A 23,003-nucleotide genomic window follows, 5' to 3' on the forward strand; every position below is an offset into this window, starting at 1 on the left:
ACTAACTTGTCCAGAGCCAAGGAGCTGTTCAGGGGCAGAGCCGGGCCTGTCTGCTGCCCTTCCCTCCAGGACACAGTTGGAGCCTCAACCACCACCTAGCTTTCATCCTCTCTTACTAGACCTCGGCAAGCACTCCTGCACAGGCTCTGCACTTTATTTCCCGAACGTAGCCACTGAATGATCTTCGCAAAGTTTCCCTTGCATTGCTCCCCCAGTAGGCTCAGTTTTGGGGATACAGAGACACGGCTGTCTTGTTCACCGTGGTGTCTGTAGGACTCAGCCCATAGAAAGTACACAATCAGTGCTTACTTATTTACTTACTGAATCAATGAAAAGTTCTCTTTCCTCCACCAGCCCCTCCCTTATTCCCTCTTCTTGGGTCCCTCCAAGCTGGAGCCACTGCTGGCCTCCACCATCAGACATGGCTTACCTAGCTCCTGAGCCAGTCCTGTACAGGCAGGTAGAATCCAATCAGAGTATGCTTGTGTGGTTATAGGGTACATGCCTGTGGAGCTCCTGTATCGCTGGCTGCTTCAGCTTCTGCAGGGAGAAAGTATTTCTGCTGCAGTAGACCCTAGATCTGGGGGTGATCCCTGGGCCCACAAAAGCCCCCTGGGTCCCATCTTTCCTCCGGTCCCTCACATATCAGCCTCATCTATAGAGTAGCTATTAACAAAGCACCTACTGGGTTGGGCATTCCATGTACATTGTCTCATTTAACTATCACAGCAACCTCAAAAGGCAGATATTGGTGTCTCCATTTTACAGATGAGGAAACTGAGGGTTGAAGAGACTAAGTCACTTGCTAAAAGGTCTCAGATAGACACCGGTGGAAGAGGGATTTGAGCAGGGGCTTATCTGCAGTTGGAGACTTTGTGATTTTTTTCCTTGACTGCCCTTCCTCACAGGGGCCAGGCTTCTTCCATGTTCTACCCATCAAACCTAGAAATCCCTCCTCATTTTCGGGGAACCTGATAATCTCAGGGGCTAATAATCATAGTAAGAACAGGTGCAATTCTGTGAGCATCTATATATGCCAGAAGCTCCACAAATGACCTTATTTAATCTCCACTCCTAAGAAGCAGGTGCTATGATTCTCTCTATAGCTAAGAAAACTGAGAGATTAAGTGTCACCTCCAATGTCCAGTAGCTACTCAGGGGAGGAAGCTAGGATTCAAAGCAAGTGTGTCTGAGTCCAAAGCTCATAGTCTTTATTACTCTTGCCGAAGCCATCTGACTGGGAAGGAGACCCTGACAGTCCTCTACTCCCCTGCTGCACCCCACTTCTAGCAGAGGTCCAGCCACCAAGAACCTGGTTGCCTCTGCCTTCCGGCCTCTGGCCTCCTGCTGCCCTACCCCACCTGCCTGATGGACCAACCTTCCGGGTTGACCTGAACTGAGCCACATGCACTTACCCCTTTGGTTGCTGTGCTTAGCATGTCTGGCCACCTAGCAGCCAAGTCAGTTCCTTTGTCCTAGCTTCCTCCACAGCCCAACCCCTGCTCTTTCCTGTGCATGGAGGTCCCTGTGTGATTCTCACTGCCCGCCATCCCCCTGCGAGCTCGACGGGCTATGGCACTCCGCTCTTATAGCTACATGGCTTTCTAAGGTGGCCCACGCGAGTCTCAGCTCCTCTGCCTGGCTTCCTGGGCATCACGTAGCTCCCCTGCTTCTACCCACCAGTGATAACGTCTTCTCTGTGGCCCTGGGACCCTCACGTTCTGGGGCCAGTCCCTGTGACTGACTGAGCATGCCTCAGGGCCTCCTTGGCACTGTGGCCGAGGCTTTTCGCCGGCTGCCTGCTCCCTGTTGACCTGCTTAAATGGTTCTGCCCTGTTCTGCCATTTGATGGCTGCCTGAGTCTATCTGAACTGACTCCTACCCCTTGTCTCCCTCTGACCCCCGAAGAGCGCATGCTCCCCACAAGCCCTAGGTCCTGTCTTGCAACCTGGCCCAGTCACCCCTCTCACCCCATTTGATGAGACATTATCCAGCCTTTATTTCCCAGCGTCTCCCAACTCGGACTCTGCTCCACTTAGGGCAAAATCAATCACTCAACTAAGAATAAAAGGCGGGGGCCCATGTGTAAGACATAGTGGGGGGCACTGAGACGTCCCAGCTGCCCCTGCTCCCAGACCCACTGTCCCACACCCACGCCCTTCGTCCCTGGTTTTGCTGTTCCACTTGATTCCTCCTAAGACATCCGGCCCCTCCCCTCTTCCCATCTCACCGAAGGCCTCCCATGCTCTGAAGCCAACGCTGAGGACTGTAAGCCAGGGCTTTCCTATGTTCATTGCACACAAAGAAAAGGCAAACTGGGGTAAATGGAGTGATGGCTGGCGGCCAAGGAAGAGCCTGCCAGGAGGTCCAGACACCCCAGGCTTGGCCCCGAGCGCTAAAGGGGTGGATGAGTCTCTGTTCACCTGGAACCCATTCTGCTGAGCAGCTCTCCATTGAGCCATGGCAATAAACAGTAATAGCTGCCTTTTATCAAATGATTAAAACGTGCCAGGTGGTGTGTTAGGCATTTAGATGCATCCGTCTGGCTGGTCCTCTAAGGCAGGTAATCATTATCCCCATTTTACAGATGAGGACTAAAGCTCAGAGGCATTCAGCAGCTTGCCTGAGGGCTTTGCCTCTCTGAGCTTCCAATGTGCTTAAAGTCAGCCTGGGATGAACCCTCCCGCATTCTTTTTTTCCTCCCTATGTGCCCATCTTGCAATGAAATGGGAGCTCTTTGAGTGCAGAGCTGGGTCTAGTTCCCGTCTGCCTCCCATCCTGCCTGGCACACTGTAGGTGCTGCCTATTCTCCAGGTCCTTCTAGGAAGCCCCAGGATTCTTAGGCCCAGCTCTTGCTGCGATCCTGAAGGAATAAACCCAAATGCCTTTCTTGAGGAAGGCCAGACCCCATATCTGGGCAGTGTGTTTGGGAAGAGGGGCTGAGCTGTGGCCAAGTGGCTTGGTGACTATGGCCGTATGGTAGTGAGGCGTTTCCAAGACAAACACTGTAGGAGTCCCTGTCTCTTTGCTTGTCCTCCGCAGGGCATCTGCTCACACTAACGTCCCTGATCATGGCCTCAGGGATCTTTCCCAGTTCAAGTATTGAGAAATCGCAGGTATCTCTTGAAAGATGATCCCATCTTTTTATCCAGCTCCTCCTGGCAACCCCTGGTAATCCTTGAGAGAGGAGAGGGCCAGGGAATTGAGAAGTGGGTCCTATTTCCACACTCCTGCCTCCATCCTATCGTGTATAACAGACAGTGTTAGGTCATTGTGACCCCAGAGATTGCTGAGCTGGTCCAATCTCTCCATTTATAAATGACAAAGCCAAAACTCAGAGAGATGAGTGTTTCCTGCAAGGTCGCAGGTGAGAAGAGGCATTTCGAAACGTCCAGACTCTTCACCCAGTGCTCTTCCCACAGGATACATTGCTTCAGCATCAACTCCATTACCAAGGTGCTCCCGCCCAGTTTGGGGTTCTGGAGGTCACTGACTTTTCTTGGTTGCTTCTTGGTTGGAGGACTTTGTGTCTCACCTGGGAGGAGGGGGGATGGGTGGGTAAGACCACCACAGGACAAAAATCACAGGTGCCTACCTGGGCCCTTTGTGGCCCCTGCAACTTCACAAAATGGCAGGCTGGGCCACTTGTGCTCACTGCTGCCCACGCTCCCTCTGTTCCCATTGTCTGGAAGCTTGGTGGGAGGGCAGTTGCCTCTATTTTGAGCACTGTGGTTGCTATGGGCCCATTAGTGGCACAGACTTCCTACTGAGTCTGTGCTCTTTGGCCAAGCAAGGGCCTGGCTCTTCCTAGGCTTGGCAGGACAAGCTGGGTTAGCTGGGAGCTGCCCTCCGCCTCGTTGTCTCCATTTCTTCCAGAGGGAAGGAGTGAGCCATCTACATATTTTCAGCTGAGTTATATTTTGCATAAAGTAAACTTAGCAAACAGAGAACACAGTGAGAATATATTTGGCTTTGAAGCATCAGTGTTCTGACAGGCATTTCCTATTAGCTATCTCTGAGCCGACCAGCTCGGCTGGGTTTTGCTTAAGTGGCATAATTCTCCTGCCGTGGAGACAGCTCATTCATTAGTCATTCCAAAAGCCAAATACGAAATATCCTTCTCTAAGCCAACTCCACCAACCAGCCCCGCAGCCCACAGCCTGGGCGGAACAATGAAACTGTGGAGCTTATGGGCCAGTCAGAGGTCGGCCTGGGAGCTACTTGTCTGAGGGCCTTGGAGGACGGCTTTGGCTTGAGCCTTTCATTCCCTCTGGAACAGGAAGGACACATCTTCCCCTGGTTGGCAGAGGCCTGGGGGGCCTTTTGGAGGATGGGCTCTATCCCATGTCACTACTGAGTCACCTGCAACAGCTCGAAGCCCTGATTGAATACACTCCATTTGGTTTATGTTTTTTTAGGTCCTAGAAGCTAAGGGTACTTGTTCTAAGAGGAAGCAGAGGAATGTGTCCTTTCCTGTTGTGTCTCTCAGCTGAACTCAGTCCTTCCTTGATTGGCATCCTGCATGTTAGCTCTTTTAATCTCTGCGCAATGAGGGCTGATGTCCCCATTTTACAGATGAGGGAACTGGAGCTCACAGAAGTGAAGTGGCTTGCCAAAGTTCACACAGGCAGGGTTCGAGCCTGTCAGTCTCCAAAATGCATCTTCTTTCCTCTGTCAGGAAACCTCTTTCAGGATGATTATCTGAGTTTAAAAATAAATATACATATGGAGGTGAGGATCTCCTTTTCTCAACTTTGGAAGAACTAAGAATGCCACTGTATTCCAGGCAGGATGGGCTGAAAAGCCAGCCAGGATGAAGCAGGGAAGGCATGCTGTTCTGAAAGGAAGGCTGAAAACACCTGGGGTGGGAGCTGGGGGGCAGGTAGTTCTGATGCGGGCAGAGTCTCGTTTGAGGTGGGCCAGGAGCTGGGACCAGAATAGAGACAGGGAAGGGGTTGTTGTGGTTCCATGGCCCAGCTAGGGATTCCTCACATGCCCCACTGAATGGACCATCTGACCAAGCAGAATGCCATGTGGTAAAGACTCCACTAACACCCAGTAATGGGGGGAACACCAGAGGAGCGCCGAGAAAGTTCCTGTGCAGAAGCGAAGAGCTGGCGGTTGTGATCACAGCTGGCGGTTGGTGTCAGAGTCTCCAGAGGGCCTCATTAGCGCTCCAGGTAGACAAACACACTCACAGGTGCCCAGGCTAACAGGGAGGTGGGGGGGGGGAGACAGGCCAAATCAGAGATAGAATATATATATATATATATATATATATATATATATATATATATATATATATATATGAGCTAGGAATGAGAATCTCAGAGTCCTTCCAAAGTAGACCTCCAAAGCCAGAAATTCGGAGTGGTGCCCTCCTTACCCTGGCATTAGACCTTCTTCCTCAGACTGGCCTCAACTCACCTCTGTAGTATCATCTCCCACCTTGCCCTTCATCCCTCCATTTTCTGTCTCAAACTATTTGTTGTTTCCAAACACACATAACACTTACTCTACAGCTCTTCCACATGCTATTTTCTCTGCATGTACTTCATCTCTCCCATTCATAGCCTCACTAACAAACTCCTATTCACCCTTCAAAACCCTGCCTAAATGTATCAGGAAGTCTTCTCCATCTTCCCAGGATACCTTTTTCTTTTTTTACTATGTTCCTGACCCCTTTTCTGTAACTCTAGTAAATCATTAATTCTTATGCACCATGAGGAACCCTGTCCTATTTTATCTCTGGATTCCCAGGACCCAGTGGAGAGCTGGCATATAGAAAATGCTCAGTCAATTGATAAAGCAGCACAGCCTGAACCGCTGAGAATTTGAAAATGTTTGCCACGGAATCATTGTGCCTCAGACCTGAAAGAAAACATACAGTTGATCTAAGTGAAACATCTCTCTGATGTGGTCCCACCTCGTCTACATTTCCAGCCTGATGTAATGTACATACCACCTAATCTAGTAACTGGCACATATTAAACGCTCGAAGAATGGTAGCTGATGTTGTTGCTGTTGTTTCTCAGGGACTCAAAATAGACCTAGAGGAGTCCATAGAAAGAACACTGAATCTGGAGTCGGGGCTGCAGCTCTGCGTCTAAGACTCCAAATAACTTTGGATAAGTCACATCAGCCTCTCTAGACCTCAGTTTCCTCATCTATAGTGACAGATACAACCATATGTCCTATAATTGGGTCCCTTCTAGTTCTAATGTAAACAAGCCAAAACAAAACCAAAACAAACATCACTGATAGATCTTAGGGATTCCAGCTATGATCTTCCTGGTGTGACCCCTGATCAGAAACCAGGGAACCAACCCCGACCTAAATGGTTCTTCTGGGGGTGTGTTTTTCCCACAGGCAGGGCCAATCCTCAGGGAGGCGGAAACTCTTCCTTGCCAAACTGGCTGCCAGTCATACCTGCTGTGCCATCCTGGAGAAGGAGGGAGAGAGTCTGTCATGGAGCTTGTGGCAAAATCCTTCTTCCTCCGCAAACACCAGCTATGATTAGCTGTGTCCTCACCACGAAACTGCAGGGCTGTGTGCGGGTGAGTCACAGATGTTCAGATCACATTTATAGAGTGCTTGCAAGGCGCTGGGTGTGTGTGGGGGGGTGCTTCGTGGCTGTCAGAAGTACCCCGGTTCCCTTTCCCTAGCCCCAGCAGTTGTTGAGTCCTTAGGACCCAGGCATTTGGGTTACAGAGTTTAAGAACCATCCTCTGATGCTACCCAGCTTCCAGGCAGTTCCTTATGCCAGGCCTCTGCCATTCAGAGCAGACCACCTAGAGGTGGATAGGGACTTGCCCCTCACACCGTTTTCTCCACCCCATCCCACCCAGCAGAACTGCCACAGGGACAGACCCAGGCCTGAACCCCTCTCTCCCTGGTCCCTGTCACTCCCAGGGCTCCTCTGAAGGAACTGGGTGATCTCTCTAGGAGTGGTTGGTCTGAACCTCATAACCTCCAGGGGCCCTAGCTCCATCACCCCCATACCCTAGGCTTACTCTGTGGCTGCTGATGTGAGGCAGGGCTGCAGCCAATGGTGCAGGAGTCCCAGCCCCTCTGAGCTGGGCACTCTGTTCCCAAATGCCCTCCTCAAGCCCCCATCGCATCCAGTGACGGAGGACCCTAAGCTGCCAATAGGAGCTGGAAAAGAGGCGGAGGCCTCTTAGGTGGAAGAATCCTGGCAGACGGGCAAGTCCCAACAGGTGGACCAGGACTGTGGCAGGCAGACGGTGAATCACCTAGGTCCCCGCTGCTTACTGGACAGAGCCAGGATAATGACAATAATAATAGAGATCCAGGGTGCTGTTTTATTTATTTATTTATTATTATTATAATTTTTGCAGTATGCGGGCCTCTCACTGTTGTGGTCTCTCCCATTGCGGAGCACAGGCTCCAGACGCGCAGGCTCAGCGGCCATGGCTCACGGGCCCAGCCGCTCCGCGGCATGTGGGATTTTCCCGGACCAGGGCACGAACCCGTGTCCCCTGCATCGGCAGGCGGACTCTCAACCACTACGCCACCAGGGAAGCTCCAGGGTGCTGTTATTATATGCCCACCTTTCCTCCCAGGATCGTGTCTCTCCTCCATCTATCTAACAACCCTCAGGGGCAGGGAGTTGCTGAGGGCGCAGGTTTTGTTGTCCTGTCTTAAATGGGGGGAAACTGAGGCCAAAGTTATTCTCTGCTGAACCCGGGTAGTCCTGAGAAGAAGACTTTGTTTCCCAATGTCATCCTGATGTCAGGAGAGTCACGCAGGCCCACAATTATTGGTCCTCCTTACTGGCAAGCTCTAGGCTCAGGTTTCTTTTTTTTTTTTTTGAGTTCTCACAGCCTCTCCTCTAATCCTTACTTACAGCAGCCTTAGGGGGCAGGGATGATTATTAGCTCCATTTTACAGATGAGGAACCTAAAGTTCAGACAGGTTAGGTCACTTTTTCATGGTCACACAACAAAGGAGTGGCAGAGCCAGGATCTGAACCTGGTGGATTGACTGTGGTAGATTGACTGTGCCTTCACAGCTTCCTGCGCAGCTATGCCATCCACAGTCAGGAATCCCAGGATCTCCAAGGCTGGCTTCCTAGGCCTTTTCTGGCCTTTCTCTATTGCCTTCCCCTCCTGGATTCACTCTATCTCAAGATTAGGGCTCTTCCCAGGGTTCCCTGGAAGCCAGCTTTCATTTTCATCTCTGAGCAGCTGTGGAAAAGTAAAGATTCAACACTTTAATTCTGGGGTCGTAATTATCTGGTATCTACCACCCACTCAACTCTACCCACTAGTTATTATAATAACAACTATAATAATTTAGAGAAGCAATCATGATGATCACAGCGTTCACTGATCCCCTATCAGAGGCTGGACAGAGATAGATATAGCCTCGCCCTTTTTAAAATTCCAAAATGGTCCTGGATTTGGGAGTCAGGAACACCAGGTTCTAGGCTTAGTTCTGGCCAGGATGCCAGACATCATATGGCTGAGTGAGCCCCTAAATCCCTCTGTGTCTTCATTTTCCCCTCAGTAAAATGGAAATAATCATCTTGCAAGGTGAAGTGCTTTAAGCTTCTTGAAAAAACATCATAATAAGACAATCTTTTCTTATTTATGATTAAAAAGCACCCTGGGGTCTGATGCCTCAGTGATGCCCCAGTCTCCCACTGCTCTGGCTGCCCAGCCCTTGGGGAGGGTACTGGATCGGGGCTGGGGCAGGGACTGATCTCTGGGTTGCAGTGGGAGTCTTACTTTTCCAGCCCTTATCCTCAGCAGCTGCCGTCTGCCAAGGCCCTGGAGCTAGAAAAAGAGAGGCTATTGCCTGAGCTCAATAAATGCTTTTATTAGTCCTTTTATTAATGATGGTTGGTATTTGTTGAGAAGCTGGGACAATAGTTATTCCAGTAAGAGGATATTAAGCTCCCGTGGACAGGCCCTATATATCTAACATGCTCTGGCCCCTGCCCTCCCCCGACGCTGCTTTATTACAATGCAGCACACCCCTGGCCTCCTAGCAACTCCAAGAAGAGAGAGGAGGGGTGGGGGCGGGGGGGTGGGTAGGGATAAGCTGGTGTCATTAAACACATAACCCTTTTCAGAGGTTATGGTAAACCAATAGCAGGAAGCTTTTGCTTCCCCCTTGAGAGCTTAGGGAGCCTGGGTGATTTTTGCATTCTTTTTTTTTTTTTGCCTCCTCTGGGTTCTTGGCTATTTCACAGCCAAGATGAGTTGGTAGTGATGAGTTGCTAGTGATGAGTTGGTAAAGGAGGAGGACATCCTTGACCATTTGTTAAATTTGTGACCATTCCTGTTCTTTATTTTCAGCAATTTTACATTATTTTTAATTTAACAAACACATTTATAATACTTACTATATGCTGGCAGTGTTCTGAGTTCTTCTCAAATACTAATTTATTTAATCCTCATAACATCCCTATGAAGCAGGTACTATTATTATTCCTATTTCATAGATGAGGAAATTGAGGCCCAGAGAGGTTAAGTGACTTGCCCAAGGTCACACAGCTAATAAGTAACAGAGCCAGGTTTGAACCTAGGCAGTTGTCTCCACTGTGCTCTTTATCTGAAATTGAAACTGAGTGTGAAAAGAACTGGGAAATATTTCTAAAATTCAGCACCTTTATTACTTTACCAAAGGGAATTAGATATTTTCATATAAGTAATAGTATAATAAATTATAATAGCAATCCTGAAAATCGGAATATCTGTGAGTTGAAAACATCCTTAAAGGTCATCTGATCTAATCCTCTGAAGAATACAAGAATTCTCTCTGCAACATCCCTCATATGTGATCCTCAAGCTTTTTCCTGAATATCTCTAGTGACAAGGAACTCATTACCTCATTAGGCAGATCTTTCTAGGTTTGCACAGTTCTCACTGTTACAAAAGAAAGTACTGGGACTTCCCTGGTGGCGCAGTGATTAAAACTCTGTGCTCCTAATGCAGGGGGCCCGGTTTCAATCCCTGGTCAGGGAACTAGATCCCACACGCATGCTGCAACTAAGAGTTCACATGCCGCAACTAAAGAGCTGGTGAGCCGCAACTAGGGAACTCTTGAGCCGCAACTAAAGGAGCCCACCTGCCACAACTAAGACCTGGTGCAACCAAATAAATAAATAAATATTTTTTTAAAAAAGGAAGTTCTTCCTCGGGCTGGACTGAAATTTAGCTCCCTGTAACTTATTCGTATGAAGCTACCTTAGTCTTCTAGAACTGGGGAAGAAAAAAAAGAAAAAGATGTCTCCCTTTTGTATAGGAGATAGGCCTTAAAGTACTTGAAAACAGCTTTCATGCCCCCTTAAATCTTTTTTCCTCTTTGGGGTTAAACTTCCTTAGTTCTTATGTGGTCCTCATTAGTTATAATTTCCAGATTCTCTGTCTTCCTGTTTCCACCCCTCAGATGCATAATCGTTTGTCAGTGTTCATCCTAGAGTGGTGTCAGAAGGAAACACACGTCAGGTGTGGTCCAGGAGCTCTGAGAAGAGCAGGACCACTTCCTCCATCTCTTTCTTTTGCACTCTACCCTTCTAGTGATGCAGCCTAAACTCGCCTTAGGTGCTTTGAGAGTCACATTATACCCTTGACTCATACTGATCTTGCAACCAACGTGTGACTCTTTTAGCTCCATCTTCCAAATTCTGAAATTGTACTGCCATGCTGGGTTTTTGTTTGGTTTTGTTTTGAGCCCAAGGGTAGTAAATTTCATCTTGTTAAATTCAGTTCCTTGTCCAACCTATCAAGGTTGACTTGGAACCTTACTCTTTTACCCATTTAGTGATTCCCTACCTGATTTTGTATCATCTGAAATTTTGATAAATATGCTATCTGTGTTCCCATTCAGGCGGTCATTAACTTTTTTTAAGCCAACTAGGAAAATTTCCAAGGTTAGGTTTGTGGAGGAAGATGAGGTAAAGCTAGAGTGATTCCAAAAATACATTTTGGTTTTGGATCAATAGGGGTGACTAGTGTTGTACACTTTCTGGGAGTGTGAGTATCTGGGTAATTGGGTAAAGACTCACCCAGCATCATTGCTGCATCAGAGCCTGTGACCCATGATGAGGCAGGAAGGCAAATATTGGTAGCTTGGTTCATAGATCTGATTGTTTCCTATATACCCTCTGCCGACCAGTACTGAGCGTTGAAAGGGAGGATGTTGTGAAATAGAAGCAAGGGCCACTGTGAGGAGACAAACAGGACTCCCAGACCACAAAAAGCCAGGAGGTTGCTGTAAGCATTAAGAGCTCCAGAAGTAAAAAAGAAGACATTCTTGGAGCAAAGACAGAGCTAACAGAAAAAAAAAGAGCTTTAGCACCCTGCCTGGAGTTTGAATAAATTTTTCTCAGCTTGAACAGCCATTCTCTTCTGTCATTCCTTAGAGGTCACACCTAAAAGCCAAAAGAATCAAACTGAGGCCACCTCGTTGGGGTTCACAGAAGGGGGGTCTCTGATTATGCCAAAGGGTGTTGGAAATCAATTTAATGTCGCAGTCTTGCTCCCCAGCCCACTCACACCCCCGCACCACAGGAGTATATTTTTAGCTCTTTCTGATATTCACCCAAATTGTTCTTCTCCTTGCCCATTTTGACACAGTATTCTCTAGTTCCCATCTCTTCTCCACATGCTGCGCCCCGCCCGCCCCCCCAGGAGTGTGGTGTGCTGTGGTGACCCAGACACCTGGGTTGGATGCAGATGCAGGGAGGAGGTCGATTTTGGTGCCTGGGGGGTAATTATTGGTGGCTGAGACTTATGGGACTTCCAAGACAGTTATGAAGGAGAAATGGAACCAGGTTGCCAAGTCCACTTAGGACAAGCCAGTAAAGCTGAACTGGGACCAAGTGGGAGCCAATGTCTGGGACAGACAGAGCAGTAGACGCTGAACTGATGGGCAGCCAGGGTTTTTCATGTGTCTTCGGTGGCCAAGGCAGAGGCATGCTTCTTGGGGCTAAGGGCCCAGGCTAGGCAAGAACGTCCTCAGCCCTATGCCTCCCTGCTCCACACTCCAGCCCTGATGCCCACCTCAGACTCTTTCTTGCTTCCACAATGCACTGCTTAGTCCATTCAGGCTGCTATAACAAAAATACCATAGACTGTGTGGCTTCAACAGCAAACATTTATTTCTCATACTTCTGGAGGCTGGAAAGTCCAAGATCAAAGTGCCAACTGATTCGGCATCTGGTGAAATCCCATTTCCTAATTCATAGACCATCATTGTCTTACTGTGTCCCCACCTGGCAGAAGGGGTGAGAGAGCCCTCTGGGTCTCTTTTTTTTTTTTCCAGTGGGTCTCTTTTAGAAGGGCACGAATCCCACTCATGAGGCTCCATCCTTGTGACCCAATCACCTCCTAAAGACCCCACCTCCTGATACCATCACATTTCGGCTTACATGAACCTCCAGTCTATAACAGACCTGATTTGTCCGTCTACTGGACTTGATGCACAAGGCCCACTCTCAACTCAGGAGGTACCTCCTTTCCACTCAAAGGGCCTGTAATCAATGCAAGAGACACTCCTGTTACCTGCCTCAGCTCATTGGAGCCCCACTAGGTGGACAACCCCACCTGGGCTCCCTGCTTGGCCAGGTTGCAGGGAGTTGGACACTCACGCAGCATCGGGCCCTGTGCCCAGTAAGAGCGGAGCTCAGACAAACGGGGATGGCCCCCCTCAAAAGGATGGAAACCACTTATCTGTACAGAGCCAACATTTCCATTACTTTAGTAACTGAGACCCTTGTTCAGTTAAGTCACTAAAAAGAAGATGAAAGTAAATGGAATCTGTTTTTTAAGTCATATACATTAAGGGAGTACATAAACAAACCAACCCCTACAGAGTTGGTCTGGATTGAGTATTTCACTCACAATTTATCTTTCAGTCACGCCAATCCAGTTAAAGGCCATAGGGCTTACTTATTGTGATTATTTTCTATTATTAGGCAAATTTTTATTTGCTTGTGGTCTGATTCTTTCAGGTGTAGGCTTGTGGGCCTGTGTTAATTTGTAGGGTTGAGTTATTTATGTCATATTACAATCTAGTCTAGTCTATCGATTTCCTACACGTTTTCCTCTCAAGACGATCACAGATTCGAAATGAATTAAAACTCTAAACTCAGGAGTGGGATAAAAAGAGTGAGATGGGATTTGAGAAGAATGGAAGGATCGCCTCTTGGTATTTTGCCCCAGTGTCCTGGACCCCAAAGGCAGAAGAAAGCAGGCATTCCCACTCGCTGAGCACAGCTCTCAGCTCACAGGAGAGGGAAATAGGAAGATAACAAAGATAAAAACATCAACTCCACCCAAATGACTCAAATGAAGGCGCGTCTCAGAGTCTTTCTGTTTTCCTGAAACTCAAGGCCTGAACCTAGGAGAGCACTGTCCAGCTGCCTGTGCTCGAATGGGAACTTCATAAATCTCCAGAAAGCCTCTGACCCTTTCTCTTTTCACTTTGGCTCTGTTTCCTTCTTTGCTGAGGGTCCCTATTTGTCAGAGCAGAAGGGAATTGCATCAGTCAGTTTTGAATCAGACAAAACAAAAACGAGTGGGCAGCCTTCCTTGGAAAGGAAAAAATACTGGTGGGATTTTTTTTTTTTCACCACCCCTGACTTATTAAGCAGCACTAAGTATCTTAGAGGAGGGTGGCCAAGATTTCAGATATATGAAGGGGAGCAGCAATTTGAACACTGAGTGGGGGGTGGGTTGGGTAGGAAAGCGAGGGTTTGGATTCAGCCTCACGGTTCTCCCTCTCCCCCTGCAGGTTAGAAGAGGCAGAGAGACAGCACAGCCTGGGGACGTGCAGGTGTGAAGTTGCGTGTGCGCAGGAGTGACCCTGTACACACCGATACAAGGAGCAAACAGAGAAAGGAGTCCAGGAGAAGAAAAGAAAAGGTGACTGAAGTGAACAAGAAAATACTCTGGGCAATAATAGTGAGGATAAGAGTGATAATAAGAACCATATGCTGCATTCATTCATTCAACATGCATTTACTCAGTGCTACTCCGGGCAGGGCATGTTTTAGGCTCTGAGGATACAGCAGTAAATGAAACCAACCCCTGCCTTCAAGGAGCTTAAGTTGTAGAGTAATACATATCGGGCCTGTAACATCTGTTATCTCATTTATAGACCCTGGGAGGTGGTTACTGTTATCCCATTCTACAAATGATGTGGCCAAGTCTCACAGTTGAGTCGAAATTTGAACTCAGGTCCCTCTGACTCCAGAGCCCCTAGACTGTGATACATGCCCCCCACTAGCAAGACCCCAGCGAAGGCCCACTGGCCCTGCCTCAGTGGTGAGAGCTCATTGGACAGACCACTCTCCCTCCTTGAGCCTCAGTCTATCCATCTGTGGAAAAGAGGGGATGGACTCATTGATCTCTGAATCCCCTCCTGCTTATTTGGAAAAATATTCTATACGGGTGTCCTCCCCCTCCCGAGTGCTTCTTGTGGAGATGAGTGGCAGCTCCAAAACGAGATGACCATCCAGAGTAGTGCTTCCCACACTGGGTTCCAAGGCATTCTTTCCAGGGATTCTGGAGAAGCAGCCCTGGGGTGGCCCTCTGGCCGGCAGAGGAGGGAGAGAAATGGGGTGGAAGGGAGGGTGGGGAGAAGGGTCTGCTGGGGGTCGGATGCAGCTAGTCCAGGCAGTTGCCTTTCTTCTGGGAGGTACAGGGCTGGGGCCGTCCCAGAAAAGCCCCTCCCCTTCCCCTCCTCCCTCCTCCTTCTTCTTTAAATACCAGCCAGTCAAAATACCTTGCTCAGGTGCATCCGCCCTGAGGCTGGGAGAGGTGGGAGGCAGCGGGGGCCTTGTGGGGCCCAAGGCTCAGAGCCCAGGAGGGCAGATGTGGTTCAGGCTTACATCTAGGACTCTGAGGACCCGGCTAGAACGTTTGAGCGAGGAGGGATGTGTCGCCAAATGGTAACGGATGCCCAAACAAGGTGAGATGGGTCCCAGCTCTTCACCTTAACCCTGACTCACCTCACCTGGCTGGTCAACCGCTCTAATGTGGAAAAGTGAGGCAACAGCGTGAGCCCGGCTCGCACAGTGGCTAAAGGCAGCCCAGGTCCCCCCTGATAAGCTTGGTCAACTTATTAAATTACACAGGAAAAATCGAGATGGATTATTAATTCTGCACACCTCTCTTCTCTGCCTGGGGAAGCTGCCTTCCCGGGTTTCACTTTTCAAAGGCTGAAATAGATATGGAGATTTTGCACTTAACTAAAGGAGAAGGGCGCTCACTTCAAGTCTTTTCGAAACCATTTTGGTTCTGAGCTCAGTGGAGCCAGTAGAGACCCAGTCACCATCTGGCATGAAAGGTGTTAACTTGGAGTCTTCGGTCAATTCCAGACATCAGACTCAGGAACAAAGAGAATTAATTTCGGAGGCCCCCTTAGCCGGCCCCTCCCCTTCCAGCCTGTAAGCTGAGAGCCTCTGTCTTGACTTGCTAGGTATTAAAAAGTTAAGTCTGTGAGGTCACCTGCAATGCAGAACGCCAGGTGCCGGAGCTTGCCCTACAGGGCAAGATTATCTTATCAGCCAGGCTGATAACACTCAGGAAAGTCTGGCCATGAGGAACACATACTTATAAGGCCAACACCTTTCAGTCCATAATAGATTAGGTACAGAATGGGGGCAGGAGCAGGGGGCTGAGTTAGCAGTCAACTCTGGGCATGGGAGCCTGGCTCCTGGTCAGAACCTTCCTGCGCTCGTTCGTTTGGCTCGTTAAGAAGAAGGCATGTTGAGTGTTGAACTGTTTAGGAGGTACTTTCCCATATGTCACCTCACTTGACCCTCACGACAGCCTGGTGAGAGAGCTATTGTTACCCCCATTTTACAGTTGAAGAGACTGAGGTACAGAGAGGTTAACTAATTGCCCTTTCACACGGCTAGCAAGTGGGACTTGAACTCAGGTTTCCTGATTCCAGAACCTGTTTGCTTTCCACGCTCCAGTGGTGGCCTTGACCTGTTCTCACTTGGCTACCCTTTGAATTGACAGCTCCCCAGCAAGCCCCCTTTGCCCCTCTGTCCCCTGGTCACAAGCTCTGCTCACCTGGCAGAGGAGGCAGGCCAGAATCTGATAAAGAGGGAAGAGGAGATAGTGACACCATGGGAATGGTTGAGGGGTGCTCTAAAACAGCCCTGGCCCCAAAATACACACAGCCTTATGGGCTCTCTTGGGGCTTGGAATTCATTATCCCTGGGAGAGGTGATTAAATGATTAAATGCAAAGGAATTAGAATGAGAGGTCACGCTTGGTGTCAGAGGAGGGGTCACTGGTTTCCTCTTGTGCTAGTGTGGAGAGGGGGTGGGGGGAAACTGGAGGAAGCCTCCTCCCTCTGGGGCCCGAGTTTCTCTTCTGCCAAAGGAGAAGCTGGACTAGGTGATCTTAGACATCCCTACTTCTGGGACCTCTCAGAAAAATCTCCTGGGACGAGGATCTCTGTAAGCCCTTTTCTATCCATCCTCAGCCAGGAGTGGGGGAGTGTTCTGGAGGAAGCAACTTCTAAGCTAACTATAGAGGAGGTGAGTAGCTGGGGTCTGGAATCAGCCCATGCAGACGCCTGGAGGTGAGCGCCAACATGTGTGTCTGAGTCACTGTGGTCCCGAAGCTTAGGTTACAAGAGGCTGAGAGATGAGGCTCAGAGATAAGCAGGAGCCAGATTACAAAAGGTCTTGTAAGACCATGTCAAGGAGCGTGGGCTTTATCCTAAGAGCAATAGGGAGCCAGAAAGGAGTTAAAGCAAGGAAGTGGCATGACGATATGTGTGTCTTAGTACTTCCCCTCTGGTGCAAATGTGGAGACTAGATTGGAGGGCGGGGGACAGAAGAAGGTGATGGGAGGAGAAAGGGCAGTGGGAGAGAGACCCCACCTGGACTTATTTCTGTTTCCCATCCCCTTCTTCTGACCTAGGCTGGCCTGGTTGTGGTACCCATATTTGCAAGAGTAATAATAATGGCTACCATTTATAGATGCTTCCTCTGTGCCAGGCCCTGTGCCGGGTGCTGTGCGGGCTTTGTCTCATTTAAGCCTCACAGTAACCCCGCTGGGTAGGAATGCTCACCACCCATATTTTGTAGATGAGAGAGCTCCAGTCAGAGAGGCCAGGTGTCTTGCCCTGGGTCACACAGCTGGTAAGTGGTAGCACGACCACCCAAGCAGAGATGTGGCTCATTGTTCCTAACCACCGGGTGCCCTGCCCCCTGAGACGCCACCCCCACCGTTAGCCCGCACTCTCCGGAGCGGGATGGAGCTGGGTTGGCCAGCTTCCTGCAGCAGAGGAGAACTAGAGCAGTCCTAGTTGGCACAGACGTGATTTGCTGTGGGTCCCTTTAAACAAACTGTGAGTTGTGTTTGGAGAGGGTGTGAGATCTTTGGGAGTGTTTGGGGTCCCACAGCTAGTTTGCCTTTGCCTGTCAGAGGGGACACAGAGCTGGGCCCGGGGCAGGGTCTGATGCCGGGGACCCTCCTCCCCATTCCCCTCTCACATGAAGGGGCCTCTCAGAATCCTTGGGGCTTCAGGAACCACTTTCCAATCCAGAGGGGAGCCGAGACGTCACACTTTGCAGAGGCTAGAGATTGTAGAGGGAGAATGGCTACTATCTCTTTCCCACGCCGCCTTTTCCTGGAGGGGGAATAGGATCCAGGTCTGGGTCAGGGAGCTCTGGAGGGCACCCCAAGGTGATTAGAGCACCCCAAGGAGGTTAGCACAGGGGCAGTGCTTCCAAATGCCAGACTTCTGTGCTGGGCCCTGCCATAGAGAGCTGGGTAACCTTGGAAAGGTCCCTCCCCTACTCCCTGTACCTCAGTTTCCCCACTGGATGAGGAGATCCCTAAATCCCCCTCTCCCAGCCCCGGAGTCTGAGTCTCCAGAGCCTGGATGAGGCTGTGGTCCAGGCTGACTGGCTTCCCAGCTCTCTCCAGCCATGGGGGCCCATCCTGTCTCTCAGGGCCACCGTGGAGCCAGGCTAGAGGGCAAGCTGCCCCTTGAGGCTTCCACAGCCTGAGCTGGAGTGGCTGCTTGCCAGCTCCAGGCCAGAGCCCTGCTCCTGCCCCCCCCACCCTTCCCCCTACCCTGTAAGGACACGAGCCCTTCTGGGTTTGCTCTGTCAGTTGGAAGATAGGGCTGGCTTGCACCTGCAGAAGGGCACACTGATTAATTTATTTTGCATCATTTTGCATTACCTGGCTCCTGGGCCTCCAGCTTGACATGCAGATTTATGTAAAAGAGACCCGACATGCAAATGAGCCAGGCCTGCCACTTGTTTTAGTAACAGGCAGGGCTGCATCACTGGCTCCTCCAGCCCAGCTGCTCTTCCCATGGCCCACTGGCTCTCGCAGGCCGAGGAGGTCCGTCCCTGCACTGTGTTGCCTCTGCTCTGCTCAGAGGCCAGGCCAGGTAAGGAGTCAACTTGACAGTGAGGTTAGAAAGAAGAAGGAGGCTCAAGACACTGCTTCCCAAGGAGTTTCTGGCTGTGACTTGTTGAGAGACAGAGTGGAGAGGTAAAGAGACAAACACACACAACCAACCAGAGGGTACGAGGCCAACTGAGAGGGAGGCAGGCAGGGATTCAGACAGGGGAGACAGGGCTGCACACAAAACAAGCATGGACGGAGAGGGATAGACAGATGGACAAAGCACAGGCAAAGCACAAAGTCAGAGAGGGTGAGAAGCAAAAAAAAAAAAACATCAAGCAGGAGAGTCGGGGACACAAGAGGGGGATGCTGATGGAGGGGGCGGACACCAAGAAAGAAACAGATCTCAGAGTTGCTGTGGAGGAAGAAGTGAGGATATAGCAACAGCCTGGCTGTGGGGAGGAAAAATGAGGGAGGAGTTGGCAATGACAGCTTGATGCTGGGGAGTCGGGGGAAAAGGAGTCACAGGCGGATGTGACGGGGGAGACCTGTGGGGAGAGACAGGGGAGCTGCCCTCTTGGAAGCCCTGGCAGCGGCTTGGCTGCCACAGGCAGACGCAGTGCCACCACCTCATAAAGCCTGATTCGTATCCGTCTAGCTATGTTTACACACGCAGCTATAGACACACACTTACAAACCACACAGACATGCCTTGGGTAGAAGAAAGCATTCTAGAGCTATGAGGCTCTAGAAAGGGAGCTTGAGGGGCTGTCTAGTGCGGCACTGGCAGTGTGTCTGTCCTCCCAGGGCCCAGGGAGAGTTCACAGCCTGCCACCCCCACCTTCCGGCTGGAGAGCAGCTGACACCCCAGGTCCAGGATGTTCCTTGCTCACCTGTCCCAGCCAGCCTCCCCACTTCCTGTCCTCCAAATGCACTCGATCTGAGCAAGAAGGCAAGCAGGCAAGGAAATAAAAACCAAAGAGGGACCCCCTCTTGTTCCCACAGCCTCTTTTGTAGGGAAAGTGACACTGTGGGAGGAGGGCGCCATGTGTAGGCCCTGGGTGGGTGATCTTGGGGAGCAGGCAGGGGCAGGGTGGGAAAACTCCCTTGGCTTTTGGATAATCTCCAGCTCCCCCCAATGAGACTTCCAGGGAGGGGACAGAGGAGGCATTTCTTAAAACCTGAGGTGGCGGCACTGAAGGTACCCTCAGAGACCCTCCAGCCCAACCTCATCATTTCACAGAAGAGGGACCCGTGACCCAGAGAGGTCCAGCAGCTTGGTTAGTGCGTAGTCCAGCTAGCGTGGGGTTGGGCTAATGGATGTTTTTGCTAAACAACTGTTGTTACCTCCAAATTATCTCCTTGGCATTGATGCCCTTCCCCTCTCTTTTTCTGATTCTTCTGACTTGGTGCTGGATACACACACAGCCCCTTGAAGAGTGGACTCTAGTTTTACTCTGAGACGGATGAACTTGGTACACATTGTGAAACTTATGGGCTCAGATGCTTCTGTGCACTTTTCACTGGTGCTCCCATGGAGACCTAGGACTCTTTGGGTCACCTGTACCATCTCACTAGCTAGTACTTGCCAGTTCCCAGCAGATAAAGCCTGCAAACAGCTGAGTCCAGCGAAGGAGTCATGTGAGCCGTAGGATTTCACCTGGCAGAGATCTGCTTTAAGATGGGGTCTCCAGGCACCCGGGTCATCTCTGGAACCCCTCCCTGCCCCTACACACACATCTAGAAGTGCAGGTCAGCTCCTGAGACTCACGTTACTGCCTGGGCCTGACTCTCCGCTTGGTTCAGCCAGAGGTCATCTAGCTCCACGCTGGCCCTGTCTTTTGTGTCAGTCTGTCCGGCTTCAAGTATCACCTTCGTGTTAACCTCTAATCCAGTGGTTGTTAACTTCTTGGGGGTGAGATACCCTTTTGAGGACATGATTAAGGCCGTGGAGGTTCTCCCCTCATGGTACTGTTCATGCCCACGAGACTTTTCATATGATGTCAGGGAATTTGTGGACTCTCTGAAGCCCACAGACCAATATGGACCCAAGAGTCCTCCTGGCATCTCAGGCCTTAGGAAGCGAGGGTCCCAAGGCCCCAGATCATTTCAGAAGACAACTGAAGCGCTGACCAGGTGGCGTCCCTGGATGCTTCCCATAGAATGTCGCCTTTCCCTCTCTCCGTCTCAGGGATTCCTTTCTAGGCAACTATTTCTTCCTTGCTGAAAAGTCAGATCTAAGCTTTACCGCTATGCCCTAGCTACATATCAGGCAGGCTCAAGTGGTACGTAATTCACAGCTCCATTTTACTTTCCCTCGGACTCTCTTTCTGTCCTCCTCTCCAGCAGCCCCTCCCACTCAGCCGTGCCCCTAACCCCGTTGTGCTCTGTCTCAAGCCAGGGCTCAGCTGAGCACCAGACCCTGAGGTGGCTCCAGAAGACGAACAGGGTAGGGGACACACTCTCAGGGAGTTGAAAGCTGGTCAGTCAGCCCTTTGTCAGCTAGGGGAGACCACGGATGTCCATGTTCTCAGAAAAAGGGCTTCTGAGGGCAAGAGTGGGTGGGAAGAACAGAGAAGCCAGAGGAGAAAGGGAGGGGTGGGTAAGCAGAGTGAGGACTCTCTCTGCAGATTCCAGACCCTGAGCACTGCCCCGTCCCTACCCCCACCTCTCCTTTTCCAAAAGCTGGTGATAGAGGAGGTTGTGGACTCTGGGCTCTGGGCCTGGCTGGAGAAGCTGAGGGGCCTCTGTGTGAAGGGGAAGCGATGGGAGGGCTGGAATCTCTGGGGGCCAGGGCAGGCTAGGGGCATGGGAAGTTCCTTGTGGAAGGCCTAGGACTCAGGGTGGGCCAGGGCTCAGAAGAGTGAGAGCAGGCCCCTCGCCAGAGAGAGGTCTGGCCAGCCCATGGGGTGGCCCAGGCATCCAAAGTGCCTTTAGATGGAGAAAGCTGTTTAATCTCCCCCTGGAAATCAGGAAGTTGGAACCCAGACAGCTGAATACGGGGCGAGAGGAGTGATTTCAGAGGAAAGATGAAAAGAATTAAAGCCAGCTCAGGAGGGAGCAGAGGAGAGAGGGCAGGTCGGGGGTGGGCGGCGAGGGGTTGTCCACAAAGCCCCTGCACCCTGAGCCTGGCTGGGACTGCTTCTGGGGGTGGAGGTGGGGAGCCTTGCTGAGGCGGAGTCTGTGGGCGAGGGTCAGGCCTGTCATCCAGGGGAATTCTGAGGAGGTGAGTGTCAAAGCAGAGAGGAGCTACCAGGGGGTTCTGAAGATCATGGGAGAGCTCTGAGAGGAGACAGCAAGAGGCCAGGAACAGAGCCTCAGCCCAGATTTCCAGTCCAGGAAGGACCACAGCATGTGTGTGGGGTGCTCTTGTGATGGGGCAGGGCTTGGTCCTCTTAACTGTCCCTCTCCTCCAGGCCTGGAAACTCCAGCCCCAAATCTCTGGCTAAGCAGCAAAAAGGGACAAGAGTGTATGGGGGATGGGTTATCTGCCCCTGGCAGAAAGTGTCACCCAGGGCATCCTGGGGCTGAGGGGCAGGGACAGGGGCTATGGTCCCAGGAGACCCTAGGTTGAAGGACAAGGACTGTCCTAGGAAATGGCCTTGTCCTGCATCAGGTCTAGATGGGAGAGTCGGGACTGGAGGACAGCTGGGACTCGGGCAGAGCCTCTGGTGACTCCTCTGTTCTGCTGTCTGCTCTAGTCACACACACACACACCACCCCCCCATCAGCCATCCTTGCTTGCTTTCATATTCCCTCCCTCCCTCTCTCTCTCTCTCTCTCTCTCTCTCTCTCGCGCACACACACACACACACTCACATACATGTACACTTAAACATACATTTAAATAACTTGCAGACATATATTAGCAAAAACATTCCATCCGGGCTGGGATTTCTCTCATTGCTTTGAATTCCCCTGGGTTTTAACTTGAGGGGGGAAAAAAAAAAAAAAGGAAGAGGCAAAGATTTGACTAATGTTGGGTTAAGATTTTTTTCTTACCCGTTTCTTTCTTGGTTACTGACTGCCAAGAATTTATGTTTGTAAAAGGAAAAGAATTAACTGTGTTGATTAAGAGGCAAACTCCCTGGAAATGTTCTCTCTTAACCCTTTGGTACCCTCTCAGTGAGAGATACTGGGGTTCTCTGGCCCAGGGCTTCACATCCCTGGGCTGGAGGCCCAGAACCTTCCAAGGGGCTGATCCTGTTCAAAGGGAACTTACGGAACAGAGGCAAGCCAGGCCCTTCGGGTGTGCGAGGGCATGCGAGCGTGTGTGTGGATGAGCAGATGTGTAAGTAAGTATTGTGAGAGTCCGTGTGTGAGCGTGGGTACTGTGAGTTCACGTGTACGTGTGTGTGAGTGTGCAGGTGTGGGAATCAGCGTGCTGGCCGCATGCCTGTGCCCCAGTGGATATGGGGTGCGCTGGGCGTCCCTGCCGCCTGCTGGCTGGGCGGCCAAACACCAGGAAGGGGAGGAGAACTTCACCTTGACCAAATTAGCGGGCACTGATTTGGCAGAAGCCGAGGGCCTGGGCGTGGGGAGGCTTAAGCTGAGGAAGCAGGTTCTTTCCTGATATCTAGCAGCTGTTACCACAGACTGACCACAACCAAGGCCAACTCTGGCCATCACTCAGTGTCCTTGCGT

At 50.7% G+C, this 23,003-nt stretch overlaps 1 protein-coding gene across 1 annotated transcript in view; it reads right to left on the reverse strand.

Moving 5' to 3' along the window:
• The window catches only part of MAGEF1 (MAGE family member F1), a gene marked incomplete at both ends in the record, with an annotated part of 52,196 nt that overhangs the window by 20,826 nt on the left and 8,367 nt on the right, over positions 1–23,003 (reverse strand). Inside the window, 1 exon segment of the mRNA XM_082655293.1 lies at positions 20,136–20,284. Coding sequence (XP_082511419.1) covers positions 20,136–20,284 — 149 coding nt within the window.

This window comes from Grampus griseus, assembly GCF_964374135.1.
Source record: "Grampus griseus genome assembly, chromosome: 5".
Classification (NCBI taxonomy): Eukaryota; Metazoa; Chordata; class Mammalia; order Artiodactyla; family Delphinidae; genus Grampus; species Grampus griseus.